At 26.7% G+C, this 13,427-nt stretch overlaps 1 protein-coding gene across 7 annotated transcripts in view; it reads left to right on the top strand.

Annotated features, from left to right (window-relative positions):
- The first annotated feature begins 2,976 nt into the window (after positions 1-2,976).
- Positions 2,977-13,427, top strand: part of LOC147816187 (uncharacterized) — a 72,611-nt gene continuing 62,160 nt past the window's right edge. For 6 of the 7 annotated variants that reach the window (XM_087158347.1, XM_087158346.1, XM_087158345.1 and 3 more), the window contains exons 1-2: positions 2,977-3,494; positions 4,478-4,581. In XM_087158347.1, the coding sequence (XP_087014473.1) occupies positions 3,428-3,494; positions 4,478-4,581 (171 nt within the window). In that variant the 5' untranslated portion in view covers positions 2,977-3,427. The remainder of the gene's footprint in view (positions 3,495-4,477; positions 4,582-13,427) is intronic. The other variant, XM_087158350.1, reaches the window with a different exon arrangement.

Genomic DNA, 13,427 nt, shown 5'->3' with positions numbered 1-13,427 from the left:
GCTATGGACAAGGATGATTTGTAGTCCCGGAAGTCCTGGGTTCGATACCCTGCAAGGGTCGACTTTAAATTTTTTTATTTATTTCATATTATGTTTTTAATATACTTTTCGACAATTTAGCGTGAATGAAGTGTTCTGTATATAGAAATAACTATTTTTCCTTTATGAAATTGCGAATAATAGCTAATAAACAGATACATTTTGATTATTTTTTATTTAGTTATTTATTTTATTTAATGTTATTTTTTTAAATTTCTTTCTCAATATTTTTAAGAGAATAAAGTGTTTTATATATGAAAAGAATTATTTTTCTTTGTTAAAGAGTGAATAATGGCAGAAAAAAAGACAAAAGTCGTATCAGGAGGCTCGCACACATCACACCCCGTTACTCCCTATAATATTAACCTATAACTTTCAAACTCGGCCTGAAATTAGAGTCTAATGTAACAAACAATTGTATTGAAGGAATTTTTTATAGACTAATTAGTGGGCCCACAATGTTCCAAAATATTATTTGTTGATTAACCGTGAGGAGGTGCTTAAAGCTAAATATACGCGGAGCTGGTAAGTGAATCGTGGTGCTGTTGGTAGCGCTATGGACAAAGATGATTTGTAGTCCCGGAAGTCGTGGGTTCGATACCCTGCAAGGGTCGACTTTAAATTTTTTTATTTATTTCATATTATGCTTTTTAATATACTTTTCGACAATTTAGCGTGAATGAAGTGTTCTGTATATAGAAATAACTATTTTTCCTTTATGAAATTGCGAATAATAGCTAATAATCAGATAAATTTTGATTATTTTTTATTTAGTTATTTATTTTATTTAATGTTATTTTTTTAAATTTCTTTCTCAATATTTTTAAGAGAATAAAGTGTTTTATATATGAAAAGAATAATTTTTCTTTGTTAAAGAGCGAATAATGGCTGAAAAAAGACAAAAGTCGTATCAGGAGGCACGCACACATCACACCCCGTTACTCCCTATAATATTAACCTATAAATTTCAAACTCGGCCTGAAATTAGAGTCTAATGTTACAAACAATTGAATTGAAGGAATTTTTTATAGACTAATTAGTGGGCCCACAATGTTCCAAAATATTATTTGTTAATTAACCGTGAGGAGGTGCTTAAAGCTAAATATACGCGGAGCTGGTAAGTGAATCGTGGTGCTGTTGGTAGCGCTATGGACAAGGATGATTTGTAGTCCCGGAAGTCGTGGGTTCGATACCCTGCAAGGGTCGACTTTAAATTTTTTTATTTATTTCATATTATGCTTTTTAATATACTTTTCGACAATTTAGCGTGAATGAAGTGTTCTGTATATAGAAATAACTATTTTTCCTTTATGAAATTGCGAATAATAGCTAATAATCAGATAAATTTTGATTATTTTTTATTTAGTTATTTATTTTATTTAATGTTATTTTTTTAAATTTCTTTCTCAATATTTTTAAGAGAATAAAGTGTTTTATATATGAAAAGAATTATTTTTCTTTGTTAAAGAGCGAATAATGGCTGAAAAAAGACAAAAGTCGTATCAGGAGGCATGCACACATCACACCCCGTTACTCCCTATAATATTAACCTATAAATTTCAAACTCGGCCTGAAATTAGAGTCTAATGTTACAAACAATTGAATTGAAGGAATTTTTTATAGACTAATTAGTGGGCCCACAATGTTCCAAAATATTATTTGTTGATTAACCGTGAGGAGGTGCTTAAAGCTAAATATACGCGGAGCAGGTAAGTGAATCGTGGTGCAGTTGGTAGCGCTATGGACAAGGATGATTTGTAGTCCCGGAAGTCCTGGGTTCGATACCCTGCAAGGGTCGACTTTGAATTTTTTTATTTATTTCATATTATGTTTTTTAATATACTTTTCGACAATTTAGCGTGAATGAAGTGTTCTGTATATAGAAATAACTATTTTTCCTTTATGAAATTGCGAATAATAGCTAATAATCAGATTAATTTTGATTATTTTTTATTTAGTTATTTATTTTATTTAATGTTATTTTTTTAAATTTCTTTCTCAATATTTTTAAGAGAATAAAGTGTTTTATATATGAAAAGAATTATTTTTCTTTGTTAAAGAGCGAATAATGGCTGAAAAAAGACAAAAGTCGTATCAGGAGGCACGCACACATCACACCCCGTTACTCCCTATAATATTAACCTATAAATTTCAAACTCGGCCTGAAATTAGAGTCTAATGTTACAAACAATTGAATTGAAAGAATTTTTTATAGACTAATTAGTGGGCCCACAATGTTCCAAAATATTATTTGTTGATTAACCGTGAGGAGGTGCTTAAAGCTAAATATACGCGGAGCAGGTAAGTGAATCGTGGTGCAGTTGGTAGCGCTATGGACAAAGATGATTTGTAGTCCCGGAAGTCCTGGGTTCGAAACCCTGCACAATGTCGTCTTTAATTTTTTTTTATTTATTTTATATTATGTTTTTTAATGCACTTTTCGACAATTTAACGTGAATCAAGTGTTCTGTATATAGAAATAACTATTTTTCCTTTCTGAAATAGCGAATAATAGCTAATAAGCAGATAAATTTTGATTATTTTTTATTAAAGAAAACGAATAGTTTGGGGATGAATTTAGACGAGAGAATTTTTTTTTTTTTTAAGTACATAAATAAAAGAAGCATTGTCATAATATGAGTAAGCAAAGTAGCACTATTTCGAAGAAGCTAACATGGAACTGGGAAGTTAGCAATTTTTTTGTGGGGAGATGGGGGCCACTGGGTACATCTCGTCTGCAGAGGATCAAAATTGTGATGGCGTGTCTTCGGATCATCCTCAGGGATGTTTCCCAGACCGTCACCAATAGCCCATTGTGCAGCTCTTCTGCGACATAAATGCGACTACACCCAAAAAATCTAAAAACGTCATAGAAAACAAGTAAGCTAAGAGCGTGAAAATACTTTCACACAATCTTTCGAAATTAATTCAAAGCCAACAATTTTTTTTTTATTTGCAGCATTTGAATTTGCCTTTAGCATTGGTTGATATAATTACCAAAAGAGTATTTTTAAATCAGAAATTTGATTAAAATTAAAAAAGGTTTTTGAAACTTAACTAAATTGTAATAGCTCTGCTGATGTTGACCCGTGTTAAAGTTCTTGTGCTTGTCCTGCTGGATGTTTCTTGTGACTGCATTGTTGATCATGAATTTTTAATGCGCTAATGAATTTAATTTATGTGAATGTTCGTGAAATTATGTAAACATGTCATTTAAGCCCAGCAAAATTAGTTTTTAAGTAAAAGTGCTATTTTATATTTTATCATTTCGGTTGTTTCAAGTAGCAGTTTAAATTATGCAGGGATATATTCGTAATCTGACCTGTGAAGCCAACTAAATTTGCCAAGACCCAGGTTATCCAGGAAATACATCCAGAAATAAAAGTATATGCTGGGATGGGGCGTATATGGATATCATCAGATCGAAATAGTATTTCGATTTTTTCTTTATTTAGGTCGATAGTATTTTTAAGCTAGTTTTAGTTTAAATTTATTATAACTGCTCTCTTTTATTTTGAAGTTTTATTTGGGGGTAAATTACCGAACTGTGTAGGATATTATAAATGGTGTAAACCTATTTAGTGTGATCTTGGCAAACAATAATATACAATAATATAATACCTTAATTCTGGTGGCCAAGGGTGTGATAAATATGTATTATATTCTGTAACGATGTAAACAAGAAATTTACTCAATCCGGAAAGATAACAAAACTCAAATAATTCATTTGCTAGTTTAAGACAGTGCTAAACATTCAAGGAACTAGCTCATTTGTTTATTTTTTTTCTGAATAAATTTGTGTGTATTCTGTAATACTTAGCTTTGTTAATCTGAAATGTTCTGATGTTTTTAAACATTATTATTTCTCAGAATTCCAATTGCTATTTTTAATTGAAAGATAATCTATATTTCATTGTTCTGTAACTTTTATATTAAGATACTAAGAAAATGTTCATTCTAGACCTTAAAAAGGGCAGGGCACAAGAAGCTTGAAAGAGCCCCTAAAAAAGGGCTCACATCATAAAAAAGAGCATTATTTAAGAATATTTACTTTACTTTTAGGACACCCAAAATATAAAAAGTTTTTAATTTTATCACTAAAAAAATTTTTTGTAGTTGAAGTAATTAGTTTAAAATAATTCCCTTAATTCAATTGGTACATTCTATAAGTTGATTTTAAAGTGAGCGTAATTATAAAATTTTGAAGCGCATGATAAAATATCTATATGGTTCGAGAGTTGGTGCGAAATTTACATTTTTGTAAAATCCTAATATTGTTTTTCTTTTCATGTTGATAACTATGCTTATTTATACACTTAATTTAAAATATATTTTTCCTTCCTATCTAGATGATGAAAATCAGATTTTTTTTCTTTTCATGTTTATAATTATGCTTATTCATGCATTCAATTGAAAATATTTTTTCTTTCTTATCTAGAAGATGAAAATGTTGGACATCCTTTTTGGAAGATTGTAAGCATGAAAAAATTGATGGTGGTATCCTTGGTTGTCAAAAACAAGAAGCTATCAGCTGATATAATGGTTAGTCAGTAATTAACAATAAATTTAATTTTTACATTCATTTTGGTGTACTTACCCATTGCAAGAGTAAATACCCTACCCACTGGATATTTACCTGACCCTCATTTATAGTTACAATCTCAATAAATCGAACCTCATCTTAACTACAGTGAAACCTCGAAAATCCGGACTGCTGGGGGGTTTGGAAGGTCCGGATTTCCGAAATTTTTGGATTTTAGATACCTTACTTGAATTGATAGAATTATCGAAGTGAAATATTTGTGCCAGATTCTTGCTCTTTTTCTGATTTTCTGAAGTCATTTTTCAAATTTTGATAAATTTTTTTTCCTAGATGGGGAGAATGCTTTGAAAAAACTACTCACAAGAATTTACAGTAGGCAGTTAAAGGTATTTACATAGGAAAATATTTACATAATTGAAAAATAACTTAAGCCAATAATTCTCTTTCGTGTGTGTATTTATAACAACTACTGAAATCAAACTTTAAATTTTTTAATTGATAAAGAACGAGTTCATGTGCCAACAATATGAATTTTTAACATGTGGGTAATTTATTTTTGTAACATAATAGACCTGCTAAATGTAACTAAGGTGCTGGTTTTCAGTTTTGCTATCTAAATTCATTAATTTAATATTACCTTCATTACTACTTACCTTTAACTACCTTAAATAACCTTTTATATATTTAACATTCTATTATGTAAACACTTTTTGAATGGTATAGTTACATATTGATCAATTATTTTGTTAAAAGTGTAAAATCATCCTATCATTAATTTTACTTAGTGTTAAATTCTTCTAGTCTATTTCTTATAAATGGAATATGAATTTATAAATACCATACCCATTTATATATACACCAATACCCATTTATAAATACCATACTTACTGGGTATTTATCTGACCACATCTATACCCATGCAGTGTTTGGCTAAATTTGAATTGATAAAACTCTTAATAAATATAAAGTAATGACTATAAAATATGTAAACTTGTAATTGCTGCAATTTTTGTAGTCTTTATCAAATTTTCTTATTTATCTTCCTTCTCAGTGACGTTACATATTATATAAAAAACTATTTTAAGTTTGAAATTTTTTTTTGTTTATAAAAATAAATAATTATAATAAAGTTTGCATAAAACACTGAAAAGTTAAAAATTTTATACCTTATTATTTTGAACTTTTTTTTAAAATTTTTTCATGCAACAAATTTGTCCTAAAAAATTTTAAGCAGAGGAACTTTTTTTAGAAGAAAGAAGAGGAATTAGGTGATTGAATGTGCCTAAAAGTTTAGCTTTTAGGCTCATTCAATGACCTAATTATTCTTTAGTTTAATGAGAACAATCACAAATTTATCTTTAAAATGATAAAAATAGAAAGTTAGAGCAAGGTTTATGTGTCATGTAAACTAAAAAAGTAAATTAATGTTATTAGTTTTACCCATGCTATTTTCTCTTTGCTTAATCAGATGAAAGTATACTGCAAAATAAAAATCTGCCATACCTTTTTTGGTAGAATATAGATTTTAAAAATAATTGATTATTCTAAAATTCTCAATAATTCTCATTAAACTTTGTTCAGCAGTTTAAGCTTCTAAAAATGTTTTGAAGAACCTAATTTTATTATTGATTTTCTGAAAAATGAATTTTCTCCTACAGAATTTAAAAGAATAAGTTTTATTTGGATAACGAAATAGCAGGGTCTAGTACTAATTCTTATTATCGGCATTGCAACAGATTTGTGTCTTTAAATATTTGTACAAATATTTTAAAAGCAAAATACGCAAATACGAAATTGAAAAAGTCATTATAATGATCTATTATATAGCTATTATAAAATTATAAAGTTCCTAAAAAACCTCAAAATTTAGATTTTTTGTCTTCTATATTTTTATATATTTCTTTTTATTCTTTTCAACAAAATCCTTCTTAAATTAAATAAATTTCTTATTTAATAACAAATCCTTTTAGTTAGTTTACTTTGACTTATATAGTGACTTATTCATTTGAATTTTGTTTATTAATATGAATTTGAAACAAATGAGATTTTTAAAAAAAAAGAATCACTTCTGACTCGTGTCTATATAAATAGGAAATATATTGTATTACAGAGTTCTCCCTACGAATAAAATAGGGTTGGGCGCTTCCTCTCTGAAAAAAGCTTTTTGAGTTTTGAAAGGAACTCACATTAAAAATTAAAATTGGTAATATTATGTTGTAAGTGAATTTTATCCACGACAATTTTTAAATTACCTCATACTATCATAAATTGTCTCATACTATCTTATAAGTATATTTCAAAGGTAATTCTCTCTCATTATCAAAATCTGAGAAGAGATTGTTGTTAATGAAAATAATTAAAGGTATGCTAACAAACAAACTCTGTGCATATTTTTTTTCAATTAAAAGTAAACTAACAAAAAATGATTAATTGATAAACAGCTTGATAGCGTTTTTTAATAATTTTAACTAAAAATTATAAGAAAATAAACTTTAAAATGTGCATTTTTTGAAAAAAAAATATTTAGAAATTAGTTTTAAAATTACTTAAAAAAATTAATATGCTCCTCCCCGACCTCCCCCTAAAAAGATACTTCTATTATAGAATGTTAACCAGTTGAGAATAGTCCAAACAAAGTAAATGTTTGTAAAAGTAATCTGAATTTAACCTATAAACACATAATTTTACCAATGTGTAATTGTTATTTAAGCAATGAATTAATTTTTTTCAAAATGGAATCTGAATAAAAAGACAATATTTTTAAAAGAGAGTGTCTTATTTTTATAAAAAGGGCAAAGAGCATTTATTGGGGTCAAAGGGCAAGCTGAAAGGGTTGCCCTTCACAAAAGGGTTAAGGAGAACACTGGTATTAAAATATACTGTTAATGAATTTCTTATAACAAAATAACTAAATGTTGCGTTTTTAGAATGTTTTTCAATCCCCTTGAAAAATTATAATTATTGGAGATAAGATTTTGTTTTTTCCGATCAATAATATAAAAAATGTTGTTTAGTGTGTCTTAAGGAGAATTCTCAAGCTCTTCCAACACTTATGTATCTTTGAATTATTAGGTATGCTCTATCATTAATAATGTTAAAAGTATCATTGATGTATTAATTTTAAAAGAAAAGTTTTAAATTACCTTTTTTCAAACTTGTGAAGTGTCTAATAGTCTTCTAACAGCTGAACCTTGATTATTTCCATTCTATTTATCCTTTTACTGTTATTTCCAAAGAGTGAATGTAAGCAATTGATAACTGTTTTTCCAAGTTTATATCTTCTTGGTAAAGCTCAACATTATTTAATAATTTCGACCAATTTTTTAAAAATCCATTTTGATGTTCATTTGATCCTTTTACTGTTACATTATTTGGGCAAATTATTAATGGTTGTCCCTACCATTATCGCATTATCATTACTTTAAATTAGAAGTCATTCAAATATTATATAAGCATATTTTTGGCAATTTCAAACACCTCCCATATCAGCAAAATTAAACAAATTTCAAACCTTTTTCCATGTGTCAGGATATTGCATCACCCTCTGGTTTTTACTTTCTTTTCAGTACTAATTTAATTTAAGGATAAAATTCTAATAAAAGATATTAACTTTATGTTAAACAACTATTGTATACAACTAATAAGCTACCGTGTGATCTGTTTTTATCCTAGCAAAATCATATATTACCCCTAAAATTTTTTGAAAAAAGTTCCTAAAATTACCCTAAAATTTTAAAAAACTTTGCTGCTACCCCTGTAGATTGTGCATGTTTTACAAGGAGATGCCCCAAGGGTAAAATATTACCCTTTAAAGTTTCAGTTCATTTACCTTTAAATTTAGAAAAACTTTGAAACTCACCTGCAGTTGTGGTGCAGCATTTAGACTTTCCATTTTCTGTTGAGAGGTTCGGATTTCGATAGAATATTTATTATCTTTAACTTTCTTTTCTAAAAATGAACTATTTAACATGTTTTATGCAATTTGTAAATTATTTTAAAAACAAAAAATATCAGTACCTGTTTAATTTTATCTTATTAAAATATATGGATTAATTAAAAAATGTGTAATTCAAGTTAAAATTTTGTTGTTATTTTTTTAAATTACAAATTTAAGTTAAGAAATTTTGTAATTTAAAATTCGCATTGAAATGTTATAATTAGTTAAAAATTAATTCAAATATTTTGATTAAAAAATAAGAAAAATAAACCATTTATAAATTTTTGTCTTAAAAATTTAATTTTTTTAACAAATTAATTTTGATTAAAAAAATTATAATTTATAACTTGAATAAAACTTACTAAATAGTTATTAACCTTTTTAGATAAAGAAATTTGAATTGAACTCCTGACCTCACAGGTAGAAGGTGAACAGCCTTACTGTTACACCACGAAAGAAAAAAAAATTCAACTAAACCAATATTAACTTAGTTTTAAAATAAACTAAAATACGCATTTGAAAATAATGAAGTTATATTTCTTGAAACTAATAAGAAATCAATTATAAATGATTAAATAAAAATAAATAAAAAAACTTATTTTAAGAAAAAGTTTTCAGCAATTTTTCAAAATTGCCTCATGCAATACTTACCATCTCCCTCCCCACAAACTGTGATGACATTTTCGACCAATAACTTGTCTTGGCTATTCTTAAATATTATCACACGTTTAATTTGTGCCCTATCTTAACCACATGCTCCTTAATTTAAGCTTAATTTTGTTTTAATAGGAATTTTCTAGATGTGTTCCACCCTTGTTAGATACAAACTTGTGCGCATACAATCGCTTGTGAGAACTGAACAACAATATTTGGGCATAAGCTTACTTTTCTGGGTTACACCAAAAATCGCAATTGAAATTGCAAGCATTCTCTAAAATGTTTAATCCTCTTTGAATAGAATTAAATTAATTTTGTTCAGTATATTGTGAACTGATAACATATCGATAAGACTGCTTTAAAACTCTACTACGCTTTTTAGTTTGTCTCAGAAAGATATTTTTGAGCAATTATATAGTTTTTTTTTGCAAATTCAAGAATGGTATTTATTATAAGGATATTTTTTGTGCTGTCTAATTTAAACATTTTTAGATTTTGTCCGTTTTATTTTCTAAGTATTCCTTTTGTGTATGTGGATAAACAATTCAATACTGCTGTTTGCATTACTTTGAAAATTTTCATTTTATACTTCAAGTAAACTTATTTAATTCTTGTACATTTCCATTATTTCACAATGATTTGTTTATAATAAATATTTCTATCAGGTGGAATATTTTTCTAACTTGTATCTAAAATTTAACAAGAGTTAACTTAGAAGTTTCAATTGCTATTGTGTCTTTTGAAGACTTTTATTTATCTTTCAGGTTTTGAAGTGGTTATTAACTTGTTATTTCTTAATTTAAAAGTTCATGTATTTCTCTTAATATGGTCACATGCATTTTTCTTAATATGGTCATATATTTTTCTTAATATGGTTATTAAAAAAATCATATAGTATTTTGATGAATATAGAACCATAGTTTTTGATATATATAATTTTCACAAGATTCTTAAAATAAGATCCTTAATGCATTGACCTCTAATAATGTTTTAAGATTTGCTATTCCTTTTTCTCTTCAATAAGAATTTCTCTTCACTTTTTATATTGACACTTTAAAATATATATATATATATATATATATATATATATATATATATATATATATATATATATATATATATATATATATATATATATATATATATATATATATATATATATATATATATTAACAACAAGCTGTAAAGTTTCACATTTATCAAAAGCTTCTTATTTTCTATGTTTGCAGTAAATTTTATTGAATTTTAAATAACTGGTAGATTCTTAAACTGATATTCAAAGAAACATTTAAAATATATTTTAAAATTTCTCTTAAATACTTTTTAGAGAGGGGTTTAAACACTGCTAACAGAGAGCTTGATGACATTTTTTAATTCTGTTACATTTGTTTGAATATTATAAATAGTATAAATATCAAAAAATCAAAAATACATGTTACAAATTGAAAATTGTATGCAAGTTTCAATTAGAGTGCACAATTGTATACAGTTACATTAAATCATCTTTAATGCAAAGTACAATGCAGAAAACATTGCAAAAACAAATGTTACAAATAGTGTGGAATATTTTAATCAGCCTATGAGAAAGGGCTTAAATACTTAAGAAAAATCAGCCTAAATTTTTTTTTACTGCTCTTTTTATTTTATTTTTTAATTCAGTTATATTTGTTTTCAAAATTTTTTTTTATACCTATTTGTAATGTTTTTCTGTAATGTGCTTTTTACCAAATATAATGCTCCATCATAGTTTTGATGCTTGTGTATTATTTTTATGGTTTTAATTTGTTTAGATTTTTTGTATCTCTTTTATACTTATCAATCTTTATATCATAATATTAATTACTTGTAAGACTCATCTTCACAGTCCTGCTTCACCTATAATTAAATTGTTTTGTTGGAAAAAGATGATCAACTTGAGATTAATCATGAAACAGTGTGGGAGAGGATGAAGAATACCTCTACAGTAAGTTTTAAATAATATAAAACTTGTAAATTTCTTTATTACATATACAGATAACCCAAGTGTTGTGCAGACTTGGGTGACCTCCTTATTACAATATCCCCACACTCCTTAGAAGTCCTTAAAAACTGCTTAATTTTTATTTTGGGAAATAAGGGCTATTAAAAGTACTTAATTTTGGTACAAGGTTTTTAAAAATATTTAATTTTTCAGCATCACTATAGTTGATGGGAACAATTTTTTCAGTTCAATTTTTTAAAACAAAAAGTTGATCTTTTATCACCTAGAATTAGACTATGGTAGAGCATTTAAGAGAGACAAGTGTCTGAGGGGGCTACAGCATATTTCATTCATATACTGGTTCTTTCATTAATATATTCTGCATTTTGTCTAAAATCTGTTCCAAACCTTTTGTTATAAATGTGGATTAGAATAAAATTCTAACTTAGATTTTAATAATCATTTTATTGAGTTAACATTGCAACTTAAAATGTTTCTTCTTCTTCTTTTAAAATTTCTAATTAACTTTTGGTAGCAAAATTAGTTCATGTTTTTCATCAGATTGTTTAGTAATCCTATGTAAAGTTAATTCCTAATAACAGTTTTGGCTGGAAATAATTTTATGTAATCCTCATTATAAAAGTTGAGGTACCGTAAACATAATATGATAAAGTGATATTGCAGGATAAGAAAATGCCACTAATAATGAAGAATACTGTTTTGTTTTAAACTGTCAATTTGCAATAAAAATAAAATATCAAATCATAGTAATAGTAGAGAGTAATATTAAGAATGATAGAGGATAATAAAAAATATTACAAGTAAATGTCTATAAATGATTAAAAATTAAATAATTTACCAGTATTTATTAATTAAGTAACCTTATCAATTTTCTGCCTAAGGAATGTGTTGATACCCTTAAAAAATGGTTTTAGAGCCTTTTATTAATAAGTTTCACTGAAAAGCATTGGTTTGAAAATTATAAGTTTTCTGAACATAATTGTGTTTTTATTCTATAAAAATTTCATAAAAATATTTATTTCAGTAAAATTAAAAAAAAAAGTTCAAACCAAATGAAAAAAAGTGAATGATTTAAGGTGCTTAAATACCAGCGTTGTCTGTTTTTACTTGAAAAAGGACTTAATTTGACATGACATATTAAGAAAACTACTATCATGCATGACTCTAATTATACTTTTTAGTATTAATTCTTTTAATATTCATTTGAAACATTTTATTAATGGAAAAGAAAGAATTTTTTCGGCATAACTGAATATTTAGCGAGATTGGCCCACAACTAAATATGTGATGCATGTCTAGCATAGTTGCCAACTGTTCCAGTTAAATCGCGTTTGTTCCGATTTTTTAACTTTGTTTTGAAACTACGGTTTTAGGCCAAAATATTCTGATTTTTCGACATTCTAGTGCCTTTTCACTCCTTATACCAATTTTCTTTCAACCCAGGGCAGGTCTAAAAACGAGAAGCAGGGCATGTGATTTTTCCGCAAATGTCACAGAATTCTGTTAGACCATTGGTTAGCGCACATCGCGAATCAAAGTTTTATAATCCGACGAGATTTTGAAGCTATTGCTAAATCACATTGACGAGACGTTTATGATTCTTCTGCCAATTTGATTCCTTTGATTTGGCTGATTTTCGCCATTCTAAATATTAGGATCTCCATCGGAATCTGCTAATATCACGATTCTCATTCACACGATTTTAATATCAATCTTCAATTTTGATATTTAGCTAATTTAAAAGTTATGCGATGTGATTCATATTCTCGTGATTTAAAAGTTATGCATCATGATTCCTATTTATGCGATTTAAAAATTCAGTATTGTAATTTGTATTTTCGCTTTTTTAAAATCCAATTTCACGATTCATATTCACTCAATTTTTAAAATCAAGTATTATGATTCATGTAAGAAGTAAGATTAAAAAGAATGAAATTAATTATTTTTAGCATGAAACATTTATAAATTGATATTTTTATATCAATAGTTTAGTTTTTGATATTTTGTTTTCACTTTGTGTCATAATTTCCCATGATTAGCTTATCAAGCTTTGTGTTCCTCTTTTTTTTTTTAACAAGTAGGCAGCTATTTTCTAGAAACCGCAATATAAAAACTTGTTGTAATAATTTTTTCTCAACTTTATTTTTTTAAATATATGAAAAGAAAATTGCAAATCTTGATTTCACCAATTAATTTTACAATTCAATTTCAATGAAATTATTAAAGATGGAATACTGATTAGTTTCATAGATATTGTTAACCGTTAACAG

This window comes from Parasteatoda tepidariorum, chromosome 2 (genome assembly GCF_982258835.1).
Source record: "Parasteatoda tepidariorum strain Cologne lab strain chromosome 2, Ptep-v5.0, whole genome shotgun sequence".
In the NCBI taxonomy this organism is placed as follows: Eukaryota; Metazoa; Arthropoda; class Arachnida; order Araneae; family Theridiidae; genus Parasteatoda; species Parasteatoda tepidariorum.
The sequence above is the reverse complement of the archived record's forward strand: the minus strand, read 5'-3'. Positions and strand labels throughout refer to the sequence as shown.